Below are 27,197 nucleotides of genomic sequence, written 5' to 3'. Positions count from 1 at the left end.
GACAGGTATTTATTTTGGTTGTTTTGTTAAGCTGGTGCAAGAGTCTCACCTTCCCCAGTGACGATATAACTGGGGAGGGTTCAACCGGTTTATGCTGAAAAACTAAATAAAGCACTCTTTGGACTTAAAAAAAACCTCACTGTGGTCTGTCATCACTGCCCTGTCTGAGAGAGCAATCCCTTACAATTGGTGGAGGTTTCGAGCATAATGTTGTTGCTAAGGGCAACAGGTTGCTAAGGGCAATGGCGGGACAGTTGTGGTGCTTTAAAGTCTTGGGTGAAAGCTACAGCCGCTATGCAAAGCTCATCAATTAACATGCAGGAAGTGATTAAACTGTTTGCAGGCCAACCTGGAGGAAAAAAAGAGACATGCAGAACCTTACATGTCCAACAACAGGCCATGGCACAGCAGCAGTAAATGACTCACTTGTTGATGGAGCAGATTGTTGCTCTAATCAACTGTAGCGCCAGCCCAATGAGTGGAGGTAAGCCCCCTTTGAGGCTGTGAATGCAAGGAGGGCTGTGCAGCGGGCCTTGCAAAAGATGACCCCCGACGATGACATTGAGGCATACCTCACCGTGTTTCAGCCAGTAGCAGAATGGGCAGAGTTGTTTGCACCCTTTCTGTCCTTTCTTTGGTGATCCGCAAAAGGCCTATTATGACCTCAGGGAGCAGGATGTCTGGGATTGTGCCAAACTTAAAGTAGAAATCCTGGATCGCCTGGGCGTTACATCGGCTGTTTGGCCCAGAGGGTCCACACGTGGAGCTACACCATAGACAAGCCTGCCCGATCGCAGATGTATGACCTCGTCCAACTTGTATGGAAGTGGCTGAAACCTCAGTACTCTACACCGTCCCAGATCGTGGAGTAAGTGGTGGATTATTATTTCAGGACCCTCCCACAATAGTGGGTGGGAAATGGAGACACCAAAACTGCTGACCATCTCGTCAACCTGGTGGAAAGGTTCCTGGCGACTGAGGACTACCTCTGTGATGTCTCTGTCGCACCAACCCCTCCTCGAAGTTCCAGACCCGTGTCATCTGTGGGCAAGAGAGTTCCAGCTATTGGGGGTTGTAGAAGTGAGCAAGGCTCTAGAGGTTGAGATTAGGCAAAAGTCTGTTTATGAATCCCAGGGGCAGTCTGGTCCTGGAGAGGTCTTCCCACCAAGGAGACCCAGGATGCTCCAGTGCTGGAGGTGCCGTGAGTGTGGACACATTGTTGCCCATTACCATCTTACCTCAGAACCCATGTAGTGTGACGCTAGGCAGAGGCAGTCGCTGTATGCTGTGCTGGTTTGTGCTGCCTCCCCAGGACTAGAGCCACATATATGTACTGTAGAGGTAAATGACTGCTCAATCAGGGCTCTTTTGGACACCAGTAGTATGGCACCTTGGTGCACGCAAGCTTTATGGCTGTGGACTATGTGCCGGATAAACACATAAATGTGCTGTGCATCCATAGGGGTGCCAAGTCTTTCCCGGTGGCTCGGGTTATTTCATGACTCCGGCTGGAACTGTGACATATGAACTCGGAATGGTAAAAAGACTTATGCATGATGTGATATTGGGCCGGGACTTCCCACTGTTTTGGAAGCTATGAGGAAGTGAAACTCCTGTAGGACCTGTGTCTTCCCCTTTAAATGGTCATTTGAGCATGACATTTTACCCTTGCAAGTGTTGGCTGGGTAAGAAGAAGCATCTCCCTCTGTGCAAAATGTATTAGATTGGGAAGTGTCTTGGGTTAACTTTGGTAAACAGCAATTGAGAGACCCTACTCTCATGAATGCTCGAGAAAATGTTACCGTGTTAAATGGTGTACCACAGGAACCAGAAACTGAGCAGAAATTTCCACATTTTGCCATGAATGGTGATCTAGTATACCGAGTTACCAAAATCAACAGTGAAATTGTGGAACAGCTTCTGGTACCAAAACAATACAGACATATGGTCCTTGACCTAGCACATAACTATGTACTTTGGGGTCATTTGGGTGATGAGCAAAATCCCGGGAGAGGGTGCTACAAAAATTTTACTGGCCGGGAGTGCATGAGGAAATAAAGACATACTGCAAGTTGTGCCCCACCTGTCAGATAAGTGCCCCAGCATCACACTTCCGTAGTCCCTTAGTTCCTCTTCCCATCATTTAGGTACCTTTTGAAAGAATTGCAATGGATTTGGTGGGTCCCATTGTTAAGTCGGCTAGGGGACACCAGTATATATTGGTTGTATTGAACTATGCTACTCGGTACCCAGAAGCAGTGACCCTACGAAATATGGTGTCCAAAAATATTGCCAAGGAGTTGTTTTACATGTTCTACCGCAAAGGGATCGCTAAGGAGAATCTCACTGACCAGGGTACACCATTTATGTCTAAGGTCATGAAAGAATTATGCGAATTGTTTAAAATCACCCACAAATCTGTGTGCAAGGTGCCGCGCCCCATGGCCGATCGTGTCCCAGGTCTATAGGAATGCCAAGTGGTGCGGCCCTTAATAGTCTCTGTGTGTGTCACTGTGCTCCTACCTGGATACCGTCGCTCCTCGAGTAATGGTGGAGAATAAGTCAAGAACACTGTGCCTTGCAGAAACACACATAGGGAGTCTGCTGTGGTAATAAAACATTACTGTGAGTCAGTATGACATGCAGATGACAGGTGTCTCTCTTAGAATCACTGCACACTTCATGGGGCCAAAACTGTGAGTGCACTCCTTTTACACCATCGTCAGCTGATTCCACACAGATTTCTACAGAACCTGTTCTATTAAATGCTTATACAAGTAGAGCAACCCTGAGTAGAGAGGGTGTCAGCAGTAAGTTTGTGTTGACGTCACAGATTATTTTACCCTTCCTCTGAACCGTCAGAACAATAACCTCCCAAAAAAGGATCCTGTCTATTGAGCATCCATCTTCACATGGTGAGCATTTGGTCAGTAATCCATCAGTATAGCTGAAACAAAACAAAAAATAAATAAACTGGAGTAGATCCAAAACAGAGATGACATGGGAAAGGAACATTTACATGTCTTCTGCGTTTTGTACCCACTCCTGCTTTTGGCTACCAAATCATAAGCCAATTCTAATGCAAAATAGGGACCATGTCATACAGGCCTTACAGCTGCTACATAGACAGGATCATTTGTGTGTCTCATTTTTCCTTCCTTCTGACAGATCAGAAGAAGGGTCAAATAAATAGTGATGTCAACCAGGCCAAAAAAGGCAAAATAGTGGCCCAGTAATGGAGTGGAGAGAGTGGGAACAGCATGAGAAGTCCACAGAGTGGCCCAGTGACAGAGTGGTGAGGTAGCAGCAGCATAAGGAGACCACAGAGTGGCCCAGTGACATAGTGTGTAGCTGGCATCAGCATGAGGAAACCACAGAGTGGTGAGGTGGCAGCAGCACGAGGAGACTGCAGAGTGGCCCAGAAAGATAGTGGTGAGCTGGCAGCAACATAAGGAGACCACAGAGTAACCCAGTGACATAGTGGTGAGCTGGCAGCAGCATGACGAGTGCACAGAGTGGCCCAGTGACATAGTGAGGAGCTGGCAGCAGCATGAGGAGACCACAGAGTGGTGAGGAGGCAGCAGCATGAGAAGACCACAGAGTGGCCCGGTGACATAATGGTCAGCTGGGAGCAGCATAATGAGACCACTGAGTGGTGAGGTGGCAGCAGCATAAGGAGACCACAGAGTGGCCCAGTGACATAGTGGTCAGCTGGCAGCAGCATAAGGAGACCACAGAGTGGCCCAGTGATATAGTGGTAAGCTGGCAGCAGCATGATGAGTCCACAGAGTAGCCCAGTGACATATTGGTGAGCTGGCAGCAGCATGAGGAGACCACAGAGTGGTGAGGTGGCAGCACCATAAGGCCCAGTAACAGAGTGTTGAGTTGGCAGCAGCATGAGGAGAACACAGAGTGGCCCAATGACAGAGTGGTTAGGTAGCAGTAGCATGAGAAGAGCACAGAGTGGCCCAATGACAGAGTGGTTATTTGATGGTATTATGTTGGGTATATTATATTTTTGGGCTGTCATCGTTATACTGTCTGCCCAGCCGCATCTTTTATATCTGCTGTCCGTCTTCACTCCCTGTTGATTTTGTTGTCACGGTCACTTTATTAATAGAAGGAGGGGTAAAGTCGCTTGCAGATAGGTGGCGAGCTGACTAGATTTCTATATGCTATTTAGGCACTGTTAAAGGCAGTCTGTCATGTAAAATCCTCATTTTACCCCACTGACATCCTGATCTCCCTTACCTTTCCCCTATGTTGGAAGTCAACTTATAATCTTACCTTTCATATAGCATTTAATTTGTGGTAATTTTACTGGGTGTATATATATATATATATATATATATATATATATGTGCATATATACTGTATATATATAGTAGAAAGGCACAAGGGACTATAATAGATGGAAGATATGTGTCACCGAGGATCCTGGCCTCGGTGAAGTAGGAGCCACTAGTGCATATGTCTGCAGCAGTTGCTGACAGACACTTTGGTAGTTAGCATAGCTGTGAAAAGCTAATACGGGATGGCTCTTATTGGGAGTAGTCATAGAGTTGGGCGGGTGACTATTCCACACAATCCAGACCAGGTTTTGAATGGCTTACAAAAGTCAGCCAGCAGGGTCAGGTGGGGGCGATTACATGGCTGACGGTGGAGCTCTGGATGGCTGGGTGTTTGTGTTTGAAACTGAGTGAAAGACCAGAGGGTCTCTGCTGGGATACAGAGGACAATGCAAGATACTCTGTGGGGTTTATGGTACTGTGCCTTACTTGTGTGATAGTTTTTTCTTTAAGTGTTGGCTGGAGTAAGCCGATCACTGCTGCCTGTTGATTGTTTGTGTGCCAACAATAAAGGACACTTGTTATTTTAAGATTTCACCGGAAAAAGGCTGCTGTGTATTTATCTGAAGGCTACCATTTGGGAATCCCTACAATATATATACTAGTCAATGACCCGGCGTTGCTCGGGTAGTTATTCATAGCAATTTTATATTAAATAACAGTAACTTTAGCAATGGCCGGCCGTTTAACAGTAACTTTCACAGTGACCGGCCCTTTAATAGTGAGTTTCACGGTGACCGGCCTTTTAACAGTGATTTTCACGGTGACTAGCCCTTTAAAAGTGAGTTTCACGGTGACAAAGACACGGTGACAGTCTATATACATATCACCTGTCTTTGTGACACCTTCCTCTTTATTTGCAAGTTATGTATCTACTGGCAAAGTTAGGGCTCTTTAACACCTGCGTTATTGTCTTCCGGCATAGAGTTCCGTTGTCGGGGCTCTATGCCGGAAGAATCCTGATCAGGATTATCCTAATGCATTCTAAATGGAGTGAAATCCGTTCAGGATGCATCAGGATGTCTTCAGTTCCGGAACGGAATGTTTTTTGGCCGGAGAAAATACCGCAGCATGCTGCGCTTTTTGCTCCGGCCCAAAAAACTGAAGACTTGCCGCAAGGTCGGATCCGGAATGAATGCCCATTGAAAGGCATTGATCCGGATCCGGCCTTAAGCTAAACGTCGTTTCGGCGCATTGCCAGATACGACGTTTAGCTTTTTTAGAGTGGTTACCATGGCTGCCGGGACGCTAAAGTCCTGGCAGCCATGGTAAAGTGTAGCGGGGAGCGGGGGAGCAGCATACTTACCATCCGTGCGGCTCCTGGGGCGCTCCAGAGTGACGTCAGGGCGCCCCAGGCGCATGGATGACGTGATCGCATAGCAAGTCATCCATGCGCATGGGGCGCTCTGACGTCATTCTGGAGCGCCCCGGGAGCCGCACGGATGGTAAGTATACCGCTCCCCGCTCCTACTATGGCAACCAGGACTTTAATAGCGTCCTGGGTGCCATAGTAACACTGAAAGCATTTTGAAGACGGATCAAGTGGAGTACACGCCGGATCCGGACAAAGCAAGTGTGAAAGAGGCCTTACCTTATTTTTTTTATATCTCATCTCCAGAAGCCACTAACGGGAGCTAAGTATCCATTACATCTATTTACTGTATATATCTTTTTCCCTATGATTAATCCTGTTCTATCACCCCCTGATGAACCACCAGGTGCAGGTGAAACGTGTCAGGGTCTTTAAAGTTATTAGGTATCTTTTTTCGTTCTATGGGCTATTTTTTACACCCCATAGGATACTGCATGTATACATAATTTATACATTGAAGTAGGGCCATAGCAGGGTTGAGTTCAGACATAGGTACGGGGACAGGGTACCTCCACCATAAGGGGTTATCCCTGGGCACAGGATTTGGTTCTCCAGGAACATCTAGGGAAAGATTTCCTTTCCCCGCCCACCTCCCCCCTTTCACATAGCCGCATTGGATACCTATGTTGATATCTACCTCTCCCTGTTAGTTTATTATCTTGTTTTCTCTATGGTGGGAGTTTCTTAAAGTATCTTTCTTTAGGCATAGGTTATCACTTGAGCAGTTACTTGCTCCGTTACCCCCTAATATAACGAATAAAGGTATTATTTTAATAAGCACGTTATTTCCTACTTATTCAACCTAATTAATTACGTGTCTGCTATCCATACCATCTTTACAATATTTTTCTTCAAATTGTCTACATAGGATGTCTCAATATTGCCAAATGCCAAAATTTCCCTACTGAGGAACACTAAAGGGATTTTCTTCTTTCTTCTTCTTCTTCAATAGTAGTTCAGTTTGTCCTCCCTTTCAGCGAGTGAAAAAAGGGCCCCCATTTTGAACAGGTAGAGAAGGTCCAACATGGTGGACAGCAAGTAGTCATCCCTCTGGCGAATTGTGACAATTTGACTGTCACTACGCAAGCAACTGAGCATGCATCGGGCCATTTGCGTGAGTGACTCGGAGGGAATCCCTGCCTCCATCTCCACTGCATACTGCCACGGTGTGTCTGTGTCATCTGCCTAGTCTTCCTCATCGCCCTGTAGCTCCTCCAGCTGTTCCTGCTCCTCCTCTTCTGTCACCTGTGTATAAAATCCACCAATTTCTCTATGCATTGCTTGTGCTTGAATGTGCCCTTCCTACTCTAGTTCAGCCCCCACAGGGCTCTTGTGGCTGTGAGATGTAGTCGCCACGTCTTCTGTCTCCTGGCCAGCTAGATTTAGCAGCAACTGTTCAAGGTGATGAATCAGTGGAATGACATTGTTCCTCCCGTAGTCTTGATGACTGACAAATAACGTGGCCTGCTCAAAGGGTCAGAGCAAACGGAAGGTGTCATGCATGAGCTGCCACTTGCTAACACCTAAGTTGCACAGGGGAGTACCTTTTTCCGCCTGTATCATCAAGAAATTCTTTATGGCCTTTCTCTGTTCATATAATTGGTCCAACATATGGAGGGTGGAATTCCAACAGGTTGCATATCAGCCTATGCTGGGGGATGCTGTTCTGCCACTGCAGCTCAATGAGGGCGTAGTTTGCGGTGTACAAGTGACTGAAGTGCATGCAAAGTTTACTGGCCATTTTCAGGATGTCTTGCAGATGGGGTGAAGACTTCAGGAACCACTTTACAATCAGATTGAACACGTGCACCCTCCATTGTTGGTCACCATGGTTCCAATTTTGAGTTGTCAAGGAGGAAGCCAGGATTCGATTTCTTGTTGAAGGACGCAGAGCAGTTCCTCCCCTTTGTGACTGTATGCTGGAGGAGCACTGTGAAATGTTCCTGCAGTGAAGGCTGAGGACACGGTGGAGAATGAGGAGGCGGAGGCGGACATTGTTGTGGGACAAACAGAGTGAGAACGTGGAGGCGGAAACAATGTCACCTGGCCAAGTTGCTGGTGTGGCTGGGCAGGAACCACATTTACCCAGTGGGCCATAAAAAACATGTATTGTCCTTCACTGAAGTTACAGCTCCACACATCGGCATTGCCTTGCATTTTGGCAGACACTGACAGGCTCAAGAACTAGCCCACCTTTTGTTCTACATATGTTTACAGGGCTGGTACTGCCTTTTTCGCAAAGAAATGACAGCTTGGGACTCTCCACCTCGGCTCGGCACAAGCCTGGCAGGTCCAGGACAGGTGCAGACGAAAGGTTCAGAGTCCACCACTCTGGGAGGTACTGCAGCGCCAGGAACTTGGCCAGGAGCACGTTCAGCTTCTGCGCAACTGGATTTGTGCACGCATACTGTTGTCTTTTGGCAATCGGTTCAGTGATCGGTTGATTATGAATTGACTGACGAGTAGTAGGAGGATAAGGAGCAGTAGCATCAGGACCAGCAGATGATAGGAAGGACAGACCGCTCCCATTCGGCTGAGGTGATGGAGCCTTGTCAAATCAGTGACGGCTCAGATCAGTGCAGGCCCTACTGCTGGGACTCCCACTGATCATGAGAACGTGGGCCCCATACTCCTTGCAGGACCACTACTGCTCCCCTGAAAAGACTGGAGCGCCCGGTTGAATATGCTCCCTGTCACTCTTTTCATTTCTAGGGCAGTTGCAGAGATATCAGGAGGACCCCCATCGGTCTGATATTTATCCCCTATCAGTGGATAAGGGATAACTTAGGGGTTCCTACCGAACTTTAGGATCTTTGGACCCCGGACCCAAACTTTTCAGTAAAAGTTCGGGTTCGGTGTTCAGCGATTTAATGGAGCTATTCACAAGGGGCTCCGAGGGTGGGTTCCTGCACCCATAAACGGCAGGTTTTCCAGCCATGGCAAAGTTCTGGAGGATGATGAGGTTGAGGTTGATGAAGAGGAGATGGAGGAGGAGGAACCGTGTTCATAGCAGGGTGGCACCCAAACCAGCTCATGGCCATCACTAGGGCATGGCTGGGGGGATACAGAGGACACAGACAATACACCTCCCACAGAGGACAGCTTGTCGTTGCCTCTGGGCAGTCTGGCACACATTAGCGATTACATGCTGCAGTGTCTCCGCAATGACCGCTGAGTTGGCCACACTTTAAATTTTGCTGCTTACTGGGTGGCCACATATTCCCACCTGACAGTGGGGGCACAGTTGAAGCACAAGGCGAAGGCAGAGGAGGAGGAAGAGGTCGCCAACACAGCTGAGGCACCACCAGCACCTCAGAAGGCAAGGTTATCATGGCCAAAATGTGGAAAAGCTTTGCCAGCACGCCAAAACAACCAGCACCACCAGCTGATATGGAACATCTTAGCAGGAGGCAGCATTTCAGGACTATGGTGGAGCAGTATGTGTGCACACGCGTACACGTACTGAATGACGGGGCTGCCCTCTTCAACTTCTGGGTCTCCAAATTGGGCACATGGCCTGAGCTTGCCCTTTACGCCTTGGAGGTGCTGGCCTGCCCTGCAGCCAGTGTATTATCTGAACGTGTGTTTAGCATGGTAGGGGGCGTTATTACAGACAAGCGCAGCCTCCTGTCCACAGCCAATGTGGACAAGCTTACGTTCATTAAAATGAACCAGGCATGGATCTCACAGGACTTGTCCGTACCTCGTGCTGAATAGACATGTATACCAGCCTTACCCAGCCATTGTTATACTGCAGCGCAATTGCTCATTGTTTTTTTGATATTTCCCTCTCTTTTGAGGGTGTACTCTAATTTAAAAAAATATATTAAAAAAATTAAAACCAAAAACCAGTGTTGGCTACCTCGTCCTTCACCACCGCTTCCGCCTACACCGCTACATTCACCGCCTCCTCAACCTCCTACTCCATATGGTCCACCACCTCATACATCAAGATTTTTTATTTATTTTTGTACATATTTTATTTTGTACAATTTCACTAATTTTTCTGTTACATTTTCGGATGAAATTCACTAATTTTTTGATGTGATATACCCCTGCTCTACCTAGTAGACAGGTTAATAAATTTCACAAATTTTTCTGTTAGATTGCCAGGTGACATTCACCAATTTTTGGCTGTGATATACCCCTTCTCTACCTAGTCGACGGGTAAATAAATTTCACTAATTTGTCTGTTACATTTTCGGGTGAAATTCACCAAATTTTGGCTGTTACATACCCCTGCTCTACCTAGTAGACAGGTTAATTAATTTCACAAATTTTTCTGTTACATAGTTGGGTGACATTCATCAATTTTCATCTGTGATATACCCCTGCTCTACCTAGTAGACAGGTTAATACATTTTACAAATTTTTCTGTTACATTCTTGGGTGACATTTTTCATTTTTTTTTCGTGAATAAACCCCTGCTCTGCATAGGTGACAGGGACCGAAATTTTTAAAATTCGTCTTTAATTAGCCCTTTCATTCGATCCTTCTGCTTTAATAACTTGTCCCACATTTCTGCTCAATCACATTGCAGCCATTGACCTTCCTTGGATGTGGTCTCCCTTTCTCACGGTCCCTCTACGGCGTGGAACCCTGATTCGCTGCTAACCGTGATCAACATGGTAGGCGCAGAAAAGAACATCAAAAGTCGATAGGGCAGATATCCAATTGGATCGTGGACATCACAGGGACGTGCAACATGGTGGAGCAGTATGTGTGCACACGCCTACACGTACTGACTGATGGGTCTGCCCCCTTCAACTTCTGGGTCTACAAATTGGGCATATGCCTGAGCTTGCCCTTTTAGCCAGTGTATTGTCTGAATGTTTGTTTAGCACGGCTGGAGGGGGTTATAACAGGTTATATTTCCCAATGTTTTGGAGTGTACCCTAATTTAAACAAAAAATAAATAAATAATAAAACAAAAAAACAGTGTAGGCTACCTCCTCTTCCTTCACCGCAGCTTTCACCTACACCCCCACATCCTCAACCTACTACTCCATATGGACCTCGTCCTCCAAGATCAAGATGATTATTTTTTATTTTTACGTATTTTATATTATTTTAAGTCATTTCCCTGTCCACATTTTTTTGCAGAGCACTTGCCATGCTCTTAACCACATTTTGCTGCCATTTGCAGCCCTCTAGCCCTTTCCATGACTTTTTACAGCAATTTTAGTGCTTAAAAGTTCGGGTTCCCATTGACTTCAATGGAGTTCGGGGTCAAGTTCGGGTCCCGACCTCGAACTTTTTTGTGAAGTTCGGCCGAACCCGTCGAATCCGAACATCCAGGTGTCCACTCAACTCTAGGGATAACTTTTATCTACTAGAATATCCCTTAACTTTTTTTTAATATTAGAAATTCATTTTTTTACTGAATTATTATTATTATTAGCAGTACTTAAAACATTATTTTTTTATTTTTTTTTGCTAAACTTTTCAGAATCATTACATAGAACAACTTAAATTACATTGTCATTGATTTCTCTTGGGAGCTCAATCTTTTCTAAAGGACTTAGAGTATAAAAGATCACTGGAGAGCTGTTGAATCTGTCAGGGTTGCTGAACCTCTGACACAGCACTGTTTTGTGTATTATTAGCTATTTGAATTAGGTAAGATTAATCATGAAAATGCATTATTGTGCATGATTGTATTTTCAAAGGGGATTTTCAACAAGTATTTGGTGATGGACACATAACACAGAGTTTGGAGGGTTAGCAGTGGCCAAGTCCCCACCATGATTGTTTTAAGACATGTCCTTATTTTTTTTGCTATTTCATAAAACACTTTGTGGGAAAAAAAGTTTCTTTAAATAACTATTTTACCTAGCTCTATACACAGTCATTCTTCACGTTTCTATGTGACATTTCACTGTAGTGAAAATTGTTTTATCTATTTATATTTTTAATATGGGGAACAAAATGATCTATCTATCTATCTTCTATCTATACTTCATAAGACACACTTTTTCCCCCTAAAAGTGGTGGAAAAATGACAGTGTGTCCTATAAAGTGAATACTAGTGAGCACTACCATTATGGAAGTTCTCATTAGTATACAAGCGGAGTGGGGAGTGGTGTATGTAGTGCTACTAGTGCTGGTTCTACTCACCACTCCCTGGGACCGTGCTGCCCTGTCCTGACTGCGTACAGCATCAAGACGAAGTGTGCGCACTATGGCCTGGTCAGCTCACAGTACAGTGTTGCCCCGGAGAAGAACAGGAAAGAACATAAGTGCAGGAAGAGCAGCTGGATGGGCAGAGTGGCTGAGCCATCTGTAGAGGTAAGTTAATTTATTCATTTCTAGTTTTCTATGAGGGCTGATATGGGGCCTGATCTGAGGTCTAATATGGGGTCTGATCTGAGGTCTGATTAAGATTGGTGGTCTCAGCAGAGCAGGTGGGAAAACTGCCAGATTCTATGCGAGAAGCCTTGATCATACTCATCTTAAAGCCAGGTAAGGACCCGGCCCTGATGGATTTGTACCGTCCTATTTCACTGATCACCACAGATAATAAAATACTAGCTAAGATTTTGGCAAACAGACTTAGGTGTGTGATCTCGGTGCTTGTTCATGAGGATCAATCGGGATTCATGTTGGGTAAAACTACCACAGAGAATACCATGAGATACTTTGAGATACACTCAGTTTGAACCCACAAATTGCGGAGAACGGCTGATTGTGACTATAGATGCCTCAAAGGCTTTTGACACAATAGAATGGCCCTTCTTGTTTAACAATATGAAGAAAATGGGATTCGGGGATCGCTTTGTTGCATGGGTAAAACTATTGTATACGGAAATCTCTGCAAGGGTGATAGTAGATGGAGAACACTCAGGAAGCATACCTATTGGCAGAGGGGTTAGACAGGGATGTCCTCTCTCTCCTCTGCTCTTTGCTATAGCTATTGAACAGCTTGCAGATATGATTAGACAGGATCCAGAAATTGTGGGGTTCAGATATCGCACCCATGAGGAAAAAATTGCTTTATATGCAGATAATATCATGTTATTTGTGGGTTCACACGGATCACTAAATAGGATATTTCAGGTCTTCAAACAATTTGGTAAACATGTGGGACTTAGGATAAACTGGTCCAAATCGGTGTGTATCCCGATTCATCCGCTGAATGAGTTCAGACCGGGAGAGCTGGAAATTAAGAAGATTGATGAACCCGTTAAATATCTGGGAATTCAGATTACTCCGGATCCCAATGACTATGTTAGATTAAACGTAATCCCGAAAATCCAGGAAATCAGGAAGAAAATAGAGGTATGGAAAAAACTGTACATGTCGATGGCAGGACGTATTTCACTGGTTAAGATGTGCATATTACCCGCTTTGAATTACACCCTGTGGAATACACCAGTGATAATCCCCAAAAGATACTTTAAAAAAATAGCCAGCCTATTAACTGATTTGATATGGCGAAGAAACAAAATGAGGATAAAGGCACAGATACTGAGTATCCAGGAGAGGGAGGGTGGATTAGCCGTACCAGATTTGGAACTCTATTTTAGTGCAGGGATTATAAAAAACATGATAACATGGAGTAACACGCAAAGCTATAAAAATTTAATAGCAGGGATAAATAAAAGACTGGAGAAATGTAATATCTTCCAAGTTATGGAAACAGGTACTTTGGGCCAACAGGGATGTAAATATAGACATTATAGACAACTGAAGCTGCCACAGCAACTGAACGGCTCTGCTCGATTTCGGCATGGGGGAGCTGTTTTGGCCCGGAGAAAGACCTCTCAGATACTGTGGTTGTTACTGACCATGGCATTAGAGGGGTTAAATGTCCATAATTTGCATTACAGCCAATCACAGACATTAGCTCCGGCAGTTATGGCCCTCGGTCAGCTTCTGACTGGGCACCATATTTAAATACCTGACTTCCACACTACATGTTTGCGGGGGTCTGGAAGGTGTTAATGGTTATTCACAACAATTTTCCAGTTTTTTTCCTCATGCAGCCAGATGTCACTTTAAAGTTGGTAGTGAATTATGAAGCTCACTATAGACAAAAGGTTTTTGCATAGTTTTTTTTTTGCACTGTGTTTGTGCATTTTTAGCATTTTTGGTGATTTTGTCAAAATCCACCATGCTATAGGTTTTTTTTTCAGGCTTTTTTTATCATAACAATCCCTATGAAAGTTTAAAAATACCTGTTCAAAGTATAGTTAGAAACGTTAAAACAAATGCATAAACACTCTAAAAAGTTAAAAGAAATTATAAAAAATACATGGCCTTTTTACTATTAAAGCAACAAAAAAAAAGTGTGAAGGAGGCCTAAAGAATAACTACCAGAAAATGTATATTTTAGTTCTTTCAGTTTACAATAATAAGTTGAAACAATATCCTATTCTTCTGTTAAAGTGTAAAAGTTACAGGCCTCCTTTTTATTCCAATGAATAATAATATCATTGACAAGATTTTCAGACCCTGTGTGCCGGCAATTCACTATCATCATAGGAACAATGCACCTTTTGCAGCATGTGGTAGGAAAATTGAAGCTGGAACCTGGTTTGTTACTGCAATAATAAATTTGCCCCATGACAATATGGCAGAATACGGTATGGTGAACCTTGGGCTTGGGATTTCAACTTCTACTAACTTAAAATATATTTTTGTAATTTTTTTTGGGCAAAAATATATTTTATGGCTTTTCCAGTTTTTTTTGTAATGTCAATGTAGAGCTTCTGGTAGGTCTTCTATTATTGCTTTCTATGGCTTTCTATGGCTTAAAATTAAAGGGGTTTTGTCACTTCAGCAAATAGCATTTATGATGTAGAGAAAGTTAATGAGCATGAGATGCTCGGATGCTAGCCTCATGGGTGGTGCCTGGGTGAAAATAAGGGTATGTCCGGGTTCAGCTCTGAACCCAGACAACCCCTTTAACTTTCTCTACATGATAAGTGTCACTTGCTGAATTGACAAAACCCCTTTAAATACGGTGAATTCTTCTTTTTTTCAGCTACCCCTACCACCACCAACTACTCATCTTTCTACGAACACTTCATGACTATTGCTCAGGTCAGGTTACATATGACCAGTATCTTGATTCCTTTCAGTTATAAAGGTTGTTTGGCAACACCTAACTTTTCAGTAATGTTTAGAATTGTTTAGAAAAGAGAAACAAATTGATAAATCACGAATCCTTGGTACTGCCATTCTGACACTTACTGGTCATTACTGGTCATTACTGGTCTCCTCGTCCTCGTCCAATCTCCACAGATAGGACATGTCTATTAAACCAGTTGCTGGCCTATCGGTGACCCACCTTGGCCATTTATTGGCTGAGGAGGTATATAATTCAATTTTCTGTGTATCAAGACTGGACTAGGAAAAGTAGAAAAACAGGTGATCCAGTAAATGTCAGAGTGGTAGTGGTGCAGGATTGGGGAGTAATGCTTTTTTTTATTTTTTTAACCCATTCTCCTCTTTTGTCTAAAAAAACCCAAACCCTGCTAGACTACCTCTTTAAGGTACAATTATCATCAGCACATGTTTGTAGGTGCCAGCAAGAAAAGATCTGGAAAACAATGAACAATTAACACAGAATGGATAAAAAATTTTTTTAGCTAAAACTGGAATGCTGCATCACTAGGTTTACAGTGAGTAATAACTGGCATTTTCTAGACGTCTGATGGACCATGAAATAAGTACTGTGCTATTATTCCAACAAAATGTATTTAATCAGTGATACAATTGAAATATTTATTAATGCTTCAGGAAAGGTGGTTTGTATACTGAAACACATACAAAAGTTCAAGATACATTTTATCAATGGCAACATATAGCTATTTTATTCTGGGAAGGGCAATCTATAAAATGCAAAGACAAGCTGAATACAATGCGACAGAATTCTCCATCCTAGGCTTGTCAGAAATACCAGAACTTCAATTACCAATTTTTGTAACAGTTCTACTTCTCTATATTCTCATTATTTTGGGGAATTTGGCAATTATTGTGGTCATATGGGGAAATCCTCACTTACACCGTCCTATGTATATTTTATTGCTGAACCTTTCTCTCATTGATATTGCTTACACATCAAATATTCTGCCCAAATTGTTGAATATATTTCTCACTAAAAGAAAAATTATCTCATTTGTTGCCTGTATGGTTCAATTATACTTCTTCATTGCCTTGGCTAGCATCGAGGTCACTTTACTTGCAGCTATGGCATATGACCGCTACATTGCAATCTGCCAACCGCTTCTTTATACATCTCTGATGAGTCTGAAACATTGCACAGGACTTGCAATATCTGCATGGATCATTGGTCTAATGGATCCAACAGCACATCTGTCCCTTGTATCTAAGCTATCATTCTGTGCATCTCATCATATTGACCATTTTTTCTGTGACCTTGCACCTCTTCTTAAAATTTCTTGCAGTGACACATCTAAAGTAGAGATGATGAATTACATTGTTGGTAGCCTTTTGACTCTTTCTACATTCTTTCTCACATTGATCTCTTATGTATTAATCATTTTTACCATACTGAAGATCAAATCTGCAGAAGGACGATATAAAGCATTTTCTACCTGTTCTTCTCACCTCACATGTATAAGTATTTTCTATGGAACAATTATTTGTTTGTATATGAGGCCAGCATCTAGTTATTATCCAGAACAAGATAAGTTTTTTGCCCTTTTATATATTGTTTTGGTACCTTTATTGAATCCTATAATTTACAGCTTGAAAAATAATGATTTCAAAGATGGGCTTCAGAAAATTAGACACAAGCTGACCTTATAAATTACAGTACTCTTAACCTGAATATGTATATGACTCTTAAACAGTATATTTGCATCATGTTGCATTGGATTTGTTCATACTCAATAATAATGTTCAATGTAGAGATCCAAATGGATTTTTTCTTGGTACAACTACAAAGTGGAATTCAATCAGAATTTCAGGATAAATTCGATTCGTCTAGAAGCCGAATTTCCTCGTGCTTTTTTATACTATTTAACCTGAAATAGTATAAAAAACAAAAAAAATTAAACTTACCGCCCTCCATCTTGCTTGAAGATCTTGGCCGAATTGCCGCAACGGGCCAGCCGCAGATGGCGGCTGGCCCGTTGCGAGAAAATGGAGGTAGTAAGTTTGATTTTGTAAGTTTGAATTATTGTTAATTTTACCTTCAGATGCCGCGATCATGTATGAACACAGCATCTGAGGGGTACAATGACGGGGGCGACGCTATCGCAGCTCCCTGTCATTGCACCCGCTACTTACAAAATAATGCACTTCGTGACAAAGTAATTCATCACGAAGCCAATTTTTTTGTAAAATTTGGCAAAGCAGCCGAATTAAATTTTTAATAAATTCGCTCATCTCCAACAACTACAACTTGAGGACCACCTTGGGGCTAAAACCATACATCTTCCTGCCTATCATCACAAATTATGTCTCTAGTTTCTCAACGTTGGGTCACCTATAAAATCAAGGTCTGGATTCTACTGACGGTATTTATTCTACTGATGGCGGTATGTCAGTACAATTCATTACAGCTGATGTCGGGCAGAGACAAACTAAATGATTATAATGCTGTCAGGTCTCATCACAAGTGCAGAGTTCAGGCTGGGAAATAATGCTCTCACATACAACATGTTTCCCACAGTGAACAGACTCCTCTGATACTGGCCTCATTTTATTTTTAGTAACATTTTATATAATTTCTATACTAGTTTGAATGTGTTTTCTGGTTGACCTTTAAAATCAATTCTAAATCTGTGAAAGTTATTCTGTAATTAGTGCTTCTTGCTAGTTATTGAACAGCCATAGCCATAAGTTTTTCTATTAGCATTAGAGATGAGGAAATCCAAGTTGACGAAGTCGAATTAGATTCGAATTTCAGGAAAAATTCAATTCGCATCGAAGCAGAGTTTCCTCATGCTTAATGGTAACGAATCAAATTTTTTTCCCTAAAATGGCTGCTGTACGTGTTAGGACATGGAGCAAAGAACTGTGGGAATGAGGGATCACCCACAATGCCATCAGCAGCCAGCCAGCCCCTGTCATGTCACAGCCCTATAAGTAGCCTCAGGCATCTTGGATTCAGACATTTTCCAGTGTACTTAGTGCAGAGAGAGACGTCAGCAGGTGCTAGGGACAGTGCTAGGAAAGACTTTATTGTTCTCAAAAATCGATTTACAAGTTCAGGAAAATATTATTCAAGGTGTAGGGAAATGATGGGGAGGCATTATGTACGCTATAAAAGGAGAACACGTTGCAATAGGGGAGTGTCCAGCCTGGGTAATAGGAACGATTCTATTACACCTTGCTGCACTAATTGGGGATCCAAATTGGTGTTATACTGCTGTTTTTAGGTTGTTTGCACTATATGATACATCAGTAATTCCAGCAAACCTTGCTTGTGATTGGGGTGCAAGTTCTGTGTGATACAGCCATTTACGGGGTGCATTAGCCATTCTGCATTGATTTTACATTGTTTAACTTTTTTTGGTGGGTGTATTAATATGGGAGAAAAAATGAAAAAATATGTGTCATAATTGCTGTTCTGCAGTGAAGTTACATTGTACTACAGCCATTTACAGGGTGTATTAATAGGAAAGATACGTACGTCCTATTAGCCCTTCTGCGTTGATTTTACATTGTTTTACTTTTTTTGAGGAGTGTATTAATAGGAAAAAAAAGGGAAAAATATATGTCATAATTAAGGTTGAGCAACTGCAAAGTTTGGGTCCGTACCGAATTATGCAAGTTCGGGTACCCGGACCGTACCCAAACTTTGCAGCAAAAGTTCGGGTTCTAGTTCGGTGTTTGGGCATTTAATAAAGCTTGTTGAAAGGCTGCAGGGCAGCCAATCAACAAGCTTTTAAGGCTACTTTCACATTAGCGTTTTTTGCCGATCTGTCACGGATCTGCAAAAACGCTTCTGTTACAATAATACAACCGCATGCATCCATCATGAACGGATCTGGTTGTATTATGTCTTATATATAGCCATTACAGATCCGTCATGAACACCATTAAAAGTCAATGGGGGACGGATCAGTTTTCTATTGTGTCAGAAAAAACGGATCCGCCCCCTGTGTGCCAGGACGGATCCGGCTTGCTCCGTACCACATGGTGGACAGAAAAAACGCTGCAGGCAGCTTTTTGGTGTCTGCATCCAGAGCGATGACGGATCTCAGAAACGGAAAGCCAACACACTAGTGTGAAAGTAGCCTAATCTGTGGACACTTAGAAGCCAACACAGCCATGCCTAGTAATGGCATTGCTGTGATTGGCCGGTGCATCATGTGACCAAGCCTCTATACAAGCTGGATCACGAATAGCACTGCCCATCAGTTCTGAGTAGTGCAGGGACAGAAAGCAGGCAGCTGAAGGGAGGAATTTTATCTCGCTATTTATTCTGTGGGTGACCCATAGCTATTTTTTTGTGGGTACACCAGCTTTGCATCCCTGACACAGGAAAATAATAATTAATCTGTTAATTTTGTGAGTGACCTATAGCGATCTTTTGTGGGTGCAACGTGCCATCTTTGCACCCCGTGACACAGATATATAATAATTAATCTGTCTGTTAGTTCGGTGGGTGACATATACCTATTTTTTGTGTGAGGTACACCTGCACTGCATCCGTGACAGGGAAATTAATATAGTTAATACATCTGTTAGATCGGTGGGTGATAAATACCCATTTTTGGTGTGAGGTACATCTGCACTGCATACGTGACAGGGAAATGAATATAATTAATCCGTCTGTTAGTTCGGTGGGTGACATATACCCATTTTTGGTGTGAGGTACACCTGCACTGCATACGTGACAGGGAAATGAATATAGTTAATCCGTCTGTTAGTTCAGTGGGTGACATAAACCCATTTTTAGTGTGAGGTAAACCTGCACTGCATCCATGACAGGAAAAGTAATATAGTTAATCTGTCTGTTACTTCAGTGGGTGACCAGCAACATGACCAGGCATCTAAACGCTAAGCAAGAGCTGCAGTGGAGTAGACACCTCAAAAACCACAAAAGATCTCAGGCTCCTCCTTCTCCCTCTTCTGCTGCAGTGTCGGCCTCTTCCTCCCCCTTTGGAGGGACAGTGGCACCTGCCACCCTGCAAACAGAGGATGTGGCAGCAACACCACCACCGCCACCGTCAACAAGCATCTGCACATTTTCCCATGGAAGCAATCAGCTGTCCATCCCCCAAACATTGGAGAGAAAGAGGAAGTACCCCCCTATCTACCCGTGATCCCTGGCCCTGAATGCCAGCATTTAAAAATTCCTGGCCTTTGAAATGCTGTCATTCTGTCTGGTGGAGACAGAGACTTTTAAAAACCAGTAAGCATGGACCAGTAAGCATGGGAAAGGACATTATATCTCCCTAACTGCACACCGAGTAAATGCAGTGGTGGCTGGGCCTGAGGCAGATAGCAGCTTGGCGTATGTCTTTCCGCCACCGAGGATTGCGGGACATTTCTCGTTGCCTCCTACTCCACTTCCTCCTCTGCCACCTCCTCTTCCGGTTAGCGTAACACCTGCATCACCAACTTCAGCACAGCCAGTGGGAAATGACAGCAGGCTGTTTTGAAACTCATATGTTTGGGGGGAAAACCCCACACCATGCAGAAGCTGTGGACGGGCATGGAACAACAGCCTCAAGCCTGGCCTGGTGGTGTGCGATAACGGGCGAAATATCGTAGCAGCTCTGGGCCTAGCCGGTTAGTGGCACATCCCTTGCCTAGCACATGTGCTGAATTTAGTGGTGCAGAGGTTCCTGAAAAATTACCCCGATATGTCGGGGTTGCTGCAGAAAGTGCGGGCCGTCTGTACGCACTTTTGACATTCTCCTCCTGCTGCTGCTTGCCTGTAACTTCAGCCTTCCTGCTCACCGCCTCATATGCGACGTACCCACAAGGTGGAATTCTACCTTGCACATGCTGCTGAAGAGACTGTGCGAGCAGCTGAAGGCGATAGTGGAGTTTCAGCTGCAGCATGCACGAGTAAGTCGCTCTGCAGAACAGCACCACTTCACCACCAATGAGTGGGTCTCCATGCGGGATGTGCGTGCGGGATGTGATAAGAGACCATACTGAGCTGTGGCTCTCGCCACTAAACCTCGAACCAGACATGGTTGTGTCTGATAATGGCCGTAACTAAGTGGCGGCTTTGGAGCTCGGCAAGCTCACACACATCCCATGCCTAGCCCACGTCTTCAACTTAGTGGTTCAGAGGTTTCTCAAAACTAATTTGCCTGAGCTAATGGTGAAGGTGCGCCACGTGTGTGACAATTTCCGCAAGTCATCGACAGCTTCCGCCGGTCTGTCAATGCTGCAGCAGCGCTTACAATTGCCAGCTCACCGACTATTGTGCAATGTGAGCACATGCTGGGACTCAACATTCCACATGTTCGCCAGACTTTGTGAGCAGCAAAGGGCAGTAGTGGAATACTCTACACAAGGGAGGAGTGGGCATGGATGTTTAACATCTCTGAGGTTTTAAGAAACGTTGAGGAATCAACACAGATGGTGAGCGGCGATAACGCTATTATCAGACAGCGTCACCATTCCACTTCTGTGTCTACTCAAACGCTCGCTGCTCACAATTAAGGCTGACGCTTTGCATGTGGAAGAGGTGGAAAGGGGGGAAGACATTACACAGGGTGATATCCAGTCCACCCTCAGTTCGTCTTCTCAGCTCAAATTGGATGATGATGATGAAGAGGAGGAGGAGGAGCAGGAGACGGTTGCCTCCACTTCAGTGGGTAGTACCCATGGAAGTTTAATTCCATCTGTTCAGCATGGATTGGCAGAAGAGGAGGATGAGGTTTTCCTTCCTTTGAGGGATATCTGGCTTTCACTGTGTTGAAGACCCATAACTGGGGCTCCACAGTTATTTTGGCTTAGGTCTTCCCTGTCACATCCTTAAAGCTTGTAAAAGAGTGGGATCTTGACATAGGGGCCACTTAATATGTTGGATTTGATGATCTCTGTAATGGGGACACCCCTTTGCTCGGTTTTCCTTCCTTTGAGGGATATCTGGCTTTCACTGTGTTGAAGATCCATAACTGGGGCTCCACAGTTATTTTGCATATTACTGTTTCCCAGGGAGCTTTGCACTTTGGATTGCTGTGTCGAGACTCTTAAATGAGGCTCCACAGTATTTTCTGTAGCTGGTCTCCCTAAGATCAGCTATTGTTTTGTTTAAGTAGTCTCCAAGGCAATGCTCATGGTTAGCCAGAATCCTACTCCACACCGATGAGCAGCAACACCCCGAAACAAATGTCTGTAGATGGATAACTGACTTAGGTCTTCCCTGTCACATCCTTAAAGCTTGTAAAAGAGTGGGATCTTGACATAGGGGCCACTTAATATGGTGGATTTAGTGATCACTGTAATGGGGACACCCCTTTGCTCGGTTTTCCTTCCTTTGAGGGATATCTGTCTTTCACTGTGTTGAAGACCCATAACTGGAGCTCCACAGTTATTTTGCATCCTCCTGATGACGACAGCGAATTCTGGCCTGTTGGTACTCTGGCACACGTGGTTGACTTCATGTTAGGCTGCTTTCCCGCGACCCGCGCGTTATACGCATTTTAGACAACACGAATTGCTGCTTGTTCACCCTTCTCGACCCCTGCTACAAAGAGAACTTCTCATCTCTCATTCCTCTGGTGGAGAGGACGTGCAAAATGGTGCAATACCAGAAGGTCCTTGTGGAAAAATTGCTCCAAAAATAACCAGCTAACAACGCTGGCAGCAGAGGGCAACCGAGGAGTGGAGACGAGGGGAACATGCAGCAGTTCCAACAGAGGCAAGGCAACACTCTCCAAGGGACCCTCACCCTGATGCGCGGCCTAGAGTCACAAGAGGAGAAAAGTTTTGGAAGATGGCGAAAAAGTAAGTAGCAGACCGTGTCTTGGAGGTTTTAGCCTGCCCTGCCACCAGCGTTTTGTCAGATCGGGTATTTAGTACTGCTGGGGGCATAATAACTGATAACAGTGCATCCGCCTGTCAACTGAAAATGCTGCCAGCTTGACTCTTATAAAAACGAACAAGGCCTGGATTAACCCTGATTTCTCTACTTCACCAGAGTGTAATGTACTTAATCCACTTTATTCCCATGCACCCCTTTCACCACAAAAGGGTATATGGTTCAATCTTCCTTTTCTCGTCCTCTTCCAACATATCAACATGCCTATTAGTCTGCCCTAACACCTAATGTTTTAGAAGGTCATCTCACACGCACGCCCTCACATGCAATGTTTTAGAGGGTCAGCTCACCAGCAGGCCTTCACCTACAATCTTTTAAAAGGTAAACTCACCTGCAGGCCCTTGCATGTAATGTTTTGGAGGGTCAGCTCACCAGCAGGCCCTTAACTACAATCTTTTAGAGGGTTAGCTCCTCTACAGGCTCTCGCATGTCATGTTTTAGAGGGTCAGCTCATCAGCAGGCGCTCACCTACAATCTTTTAGAGGGTCAGCTCACCTGCAGACACTCATATGTAATGTTTTAGAGGGTCAGCTCAACAGCAGGCCCTCACCTACAATCTTTTAGAGGGTTAACTCACCTGCAGGCCCTCGCATATAATGTTTTAGAAGGTCAGCTCACCAGCAGGCCCTCACCTACAATCTTTTAGTGGGTCAGCTTACCTACAGACCATCAAATGTAATATTTTAGAGGGTCAGCTCACCAGCAGGCCCTCATATGTAATGTTTTAGAGGTTCATCTCACCAGCAGGCCCTCAACTACAATCTTTTAGAGGGATCAGCTCACCTGCAGTCCCTCACATGTAATGTTTTAGAGTGTCAGCTCACCAGCAGGCCCTTACCTACAATCTTTTATAGGGTCAGCTCACCTGCATGCTCTCGCATGTTATGTATTAGAGGGTCAGCTCACCTGTAGGCCCTCGCATATAATGTTTTAGAAGGTGAACTCACCAGCCGGCCTTCACCTACAATCTTTTAGAGGGATCAGCTCACCTGCAGGCCCTCGCATGTAATGTTTTAGAGGGTCAGCTCACCAGTAGACCCTTACCTACATTCTTTTAGAGGGTTATCTCACCTGCAGGCACTCGCATATCATGTTTTAGAGGGTCAGCTCAACAGTAGGCCCTCACCTACAATCTTTTAGAGTGTCAGCTCACCTGCAGGCCCTTGCATATAATGTTTTAGAATGTGAGCTCACCAACAGGCCTTCACCTACAATCTTTAAGAGTTTCAGTTCACCTACAGGACCTCATTAAAGTCTTTTAGAGGGTCAGCTAACCTGCAGACCCTTGCATATACTGTTTTAGAGGGTCAGCTCACCAGCAGGCCCTTACCTACAATCTTTTATAGGGTCAGCTCACCTACAGGCCCTCGCATGTATTGTTTTAGAGGGTCAGCTCAACCAGCAGGTCCTCACCTGCAATCTTTTAGAGGGTCAGCTCACCTGCAGACTTTCGCATGTAATGTTTTAGAGGGTCAGCTCACTAGCATGCCCTCACCTACAATCTTTTAAAGGGTCACCTACAGGCCATCTCATATAATGTTTAAGAGGGTCAGCTTACTATCAGGCCCTCACCTACAATCTATTTGATGGTCAGCTCCCCTGCAGGCCCTCGCATGTAATGTTTTAGAGGGTCAGCTCACCAGTAGGCCGTCAACTATGATGTTTTACAGGGTCAGCTCAGCAGCAGGCCCTCACCACTAATGTTTTTGAGAGTCAGCTCTGCAGCAGACCCTCACCCCTAATGTTTTAGATGGTCAGCTCAGCAGCAGGCCCTCACCTACAATCTTTTAGAGGGTCAGCTCACCTACAGACCATCAAATGTAATATTTTAGACGGTCAGCTCACCAGCAGGCCCTCAACTACAATCTTTTAGAGGGTCATCTCACCTGCAGGCACTCACATATAATGTTTTTGAGGTTCAGCTCACCAGCAAGCCCTTGCATATAATGTTTTAGAAGGTGAGCTCACCACAGGCCTTCACCTACAATCTTTTAGAGGGTCAGCTCACCTGCAGGCCCTTAACTACAAACTATTAGAGGGTCCACTCACTTCATGGCCCTCACATGTAATGTTTTAGATGGTCAGCTCACCTGCAGGCCCTCGCATGTAATGTGTTTGAGGGTCAGCTCACCTGCAGGCACTGACATATAATGTTTTAGCGGTTCAGCTCACCAGCAGGCCCTTACCTACAATCTTTTAGAGGGACAACTCACCTGCAGGCCCTCCCATGTAATGTTTTAGAGGGTCATCTCTGCAGCCAACCCTCACCTACAATCTTTTAGAGGGTCAGCTCACCCACAGGCCCTTACCTCCAATCTTTTAGATGATAAACTCACCAATAGGCTCTCGCATGCAATGTTTTAGATGGTCAGATCACCAGCACACCCTCACCTACAATCTTTTAGAGGGTCAGCTCACCAGAAAGCCCTTGCATCTAATGTTTTAGAAGGTGAGCTAACCAGCAGGCCCTTACCTACAATCTTTTAGAGGGTCAGCTCACCTGCAGGCCCTCACATATAATGTTTTAGAAGGTCAGCTCACCAGCAGGCCCTCACCTACAATCTTTTACAGGGTCAGCTCACATGTAGGCCTTGCATATAATGTTTTAGAAGGTGAGCTCACCAGCAGGCCTTCACCTACAATCTTTTAGAGGGTCAGCTCACCTGCAGGCCCTTATTTACAATCTATTAGAGGGTTCACTCACCTGCAGGCCCTCACATGTAATGTTTTAAAGGGTCAGCTCACTAGCAGGCCCTTACTTACAACCTTTTAGAGAGTTAGCTCACCTGCAGACCCTCTCATGTAATGTTTTAGAGGGTCAGCTCACCAGTAGGCACTCACCTGCAATCTTTTAGAGGGCCAGCTCCCCTGCAGGCCCTCGCATATAATGTTTTAGAAGGTGAGCTCACCAGCAGGCCCTCACCTACAATCTTTTAGAGGGTCAGCTCACCAGTAGGCACTCACCTGCAATCTTTTAGAGGGTCATCTCACATGCAGGCCCTCGCATATAATGTTTTAGAGGTTCAGCTCACCAACAGGCCCTCAAATACAATCTTTTAGAGGATCAGCTCACCAGCAGGCCCCCACATGTAATGCTTTATAGGGTCAGCACACCAGCAGGCCCTTACCTACAATCTTTTAGAGGGTTAGCTCACCTGCAGACCCTCTCATGTAATGTTTTAGAGGGCCAGCTTACCAGCAGACCCTCACCTACAATCTTTTAGAGGGTCAGCTGACCAGCAGACCCTCACCTACAATTTTTTAGAGGGTCAGCTCACATGCAGGCCCTCGCATATAATGTTTTAGAGGTTCAGCTCACCAACAGACCCTCAAATACAATCTTTTAGAGGGTCAGCTCACCAGCAGGCCCTCGCATGTAATGCTTTATAGGGTCAGCACACCAGCAGGCCCTTACCTACAATCTTTTAGATGGTCAACTCACCAGCAGGCCCTCGCATAAAATGTTTTAAAGGGTCAGCTCACCAGCAGACCCTCTCATTTAATGTTTTAGAGGGTCAGCTTATCAACAGGCCATTACTTACAATCTTTTAGAGGGTCAGCTCACATGTAGGCCCTTGCATATAATGTTTTAGAGGTTCAGCTCACAATCAGGCCCTCAATTTCAATCCTTCAGAGGGTCAGCTCACCAGCAGGCCATCGCATGTAATGTTTTAGAGGGTTAGCTCACCAGCAGGCCCATAATTACAATCTTTTAGAGGGTCAACTCACCTGCAGGCTTTCGCATGTAATGTTTTAGAGGGTCAACTCACCAGCCGGCCCTCACCTAAAACCTTTTCGAGGGTCAACTCTCAAGCAGTCCATCGTATGTAATGTTTTAAAGGGTCAGCTCACCTGCAGGCCCTCATCTACAATCATTTAGAGGGCCAGCTCACCTGCAGGCCCTCGCATGTAATGTTTTAGTAAATCAGTTCACCAGCAGGTCCTCCCCTACAATCTTTTAGAGTGTCAGCTCACCAGCAGGCCCTCACCTACAATCTTTTAGAGAGTCAGCTCACCTGTAAATTCTTGCATATCAAGTTTTAGAGGGTCTTCTCTCCAGCAGGTCCTCGCATATAGTGTTTTAGAAGGTGAGCTCGACAGCAGGACTTCACCTACAATCTTTTAGAGGGTCAGCTTACCTCTGGGCTCTCAACTACAATCTTTGATAGGATCAGCTCAACTGCAGGCCCTCACATGTAATGTTTTAGAGAGTCAGCTCGCCAGTAGGCTCTTAACTACAATCTTTTAGAGGGTCAACTCACCTGCAGGCCCTCGCTTGTAATGTTTTATAGGGTCATATCATCAGCCAGCCCTCACCTACAACCTTTTAGAGGGTCAGCTCACAAGCAGGCCGTCGTATATAATGTTTTAAAGGGTCAGCTCACCAGCAGGCCCTCACCTTCTATCTTTTAGAGGGTCAGCTCACCTGAAGGCCCTCGCATGTAATTTTTTAGATGGTCAGCTCATCAGCAGGCCCTCACCTACAATC

At 44.6% G+C, this 27,197-nt stretch overlaps 1 protein-coding gene across 1 annotated transcript; it reads left to right on the top strand.

The window, feature by feature from the left end:
• Positions 1-15,564: 15,564 nt before the first annotated feature.
• On the top strand, positions 15,565-16,497 carry LOC122925960 (olfactory receptor 1019-like). The gene has a single exon (XM_044277355.1). It carries the CDS (start codon positions 15,565-15,567, stop codon positions 16,495-16,497), a length of 933 nt encoding a protein of 310 aa, XP_044133290.1.
• Positions 16,498-27,197: the final 10,700 nt, after the last annotated feature.

Source organism: Bufo gargarizans, chromosome 1 (genome assembly GCF_014858855.1).
Source record: "Bufo gargarizans isolate SCDJY-AF-19 chromosome 1, ASM1485885v1, whole genome shotgun sequence".
Classification (NCBI taxonomy): Eukaryota; Metazoa; Chordata; class Amphibia; order Anura; family Bufonidae; genus Bufo; species Bufo gargarizans.
This window is presented reverse-complemented; position numbering and strand designations above follow the sequence as displayed.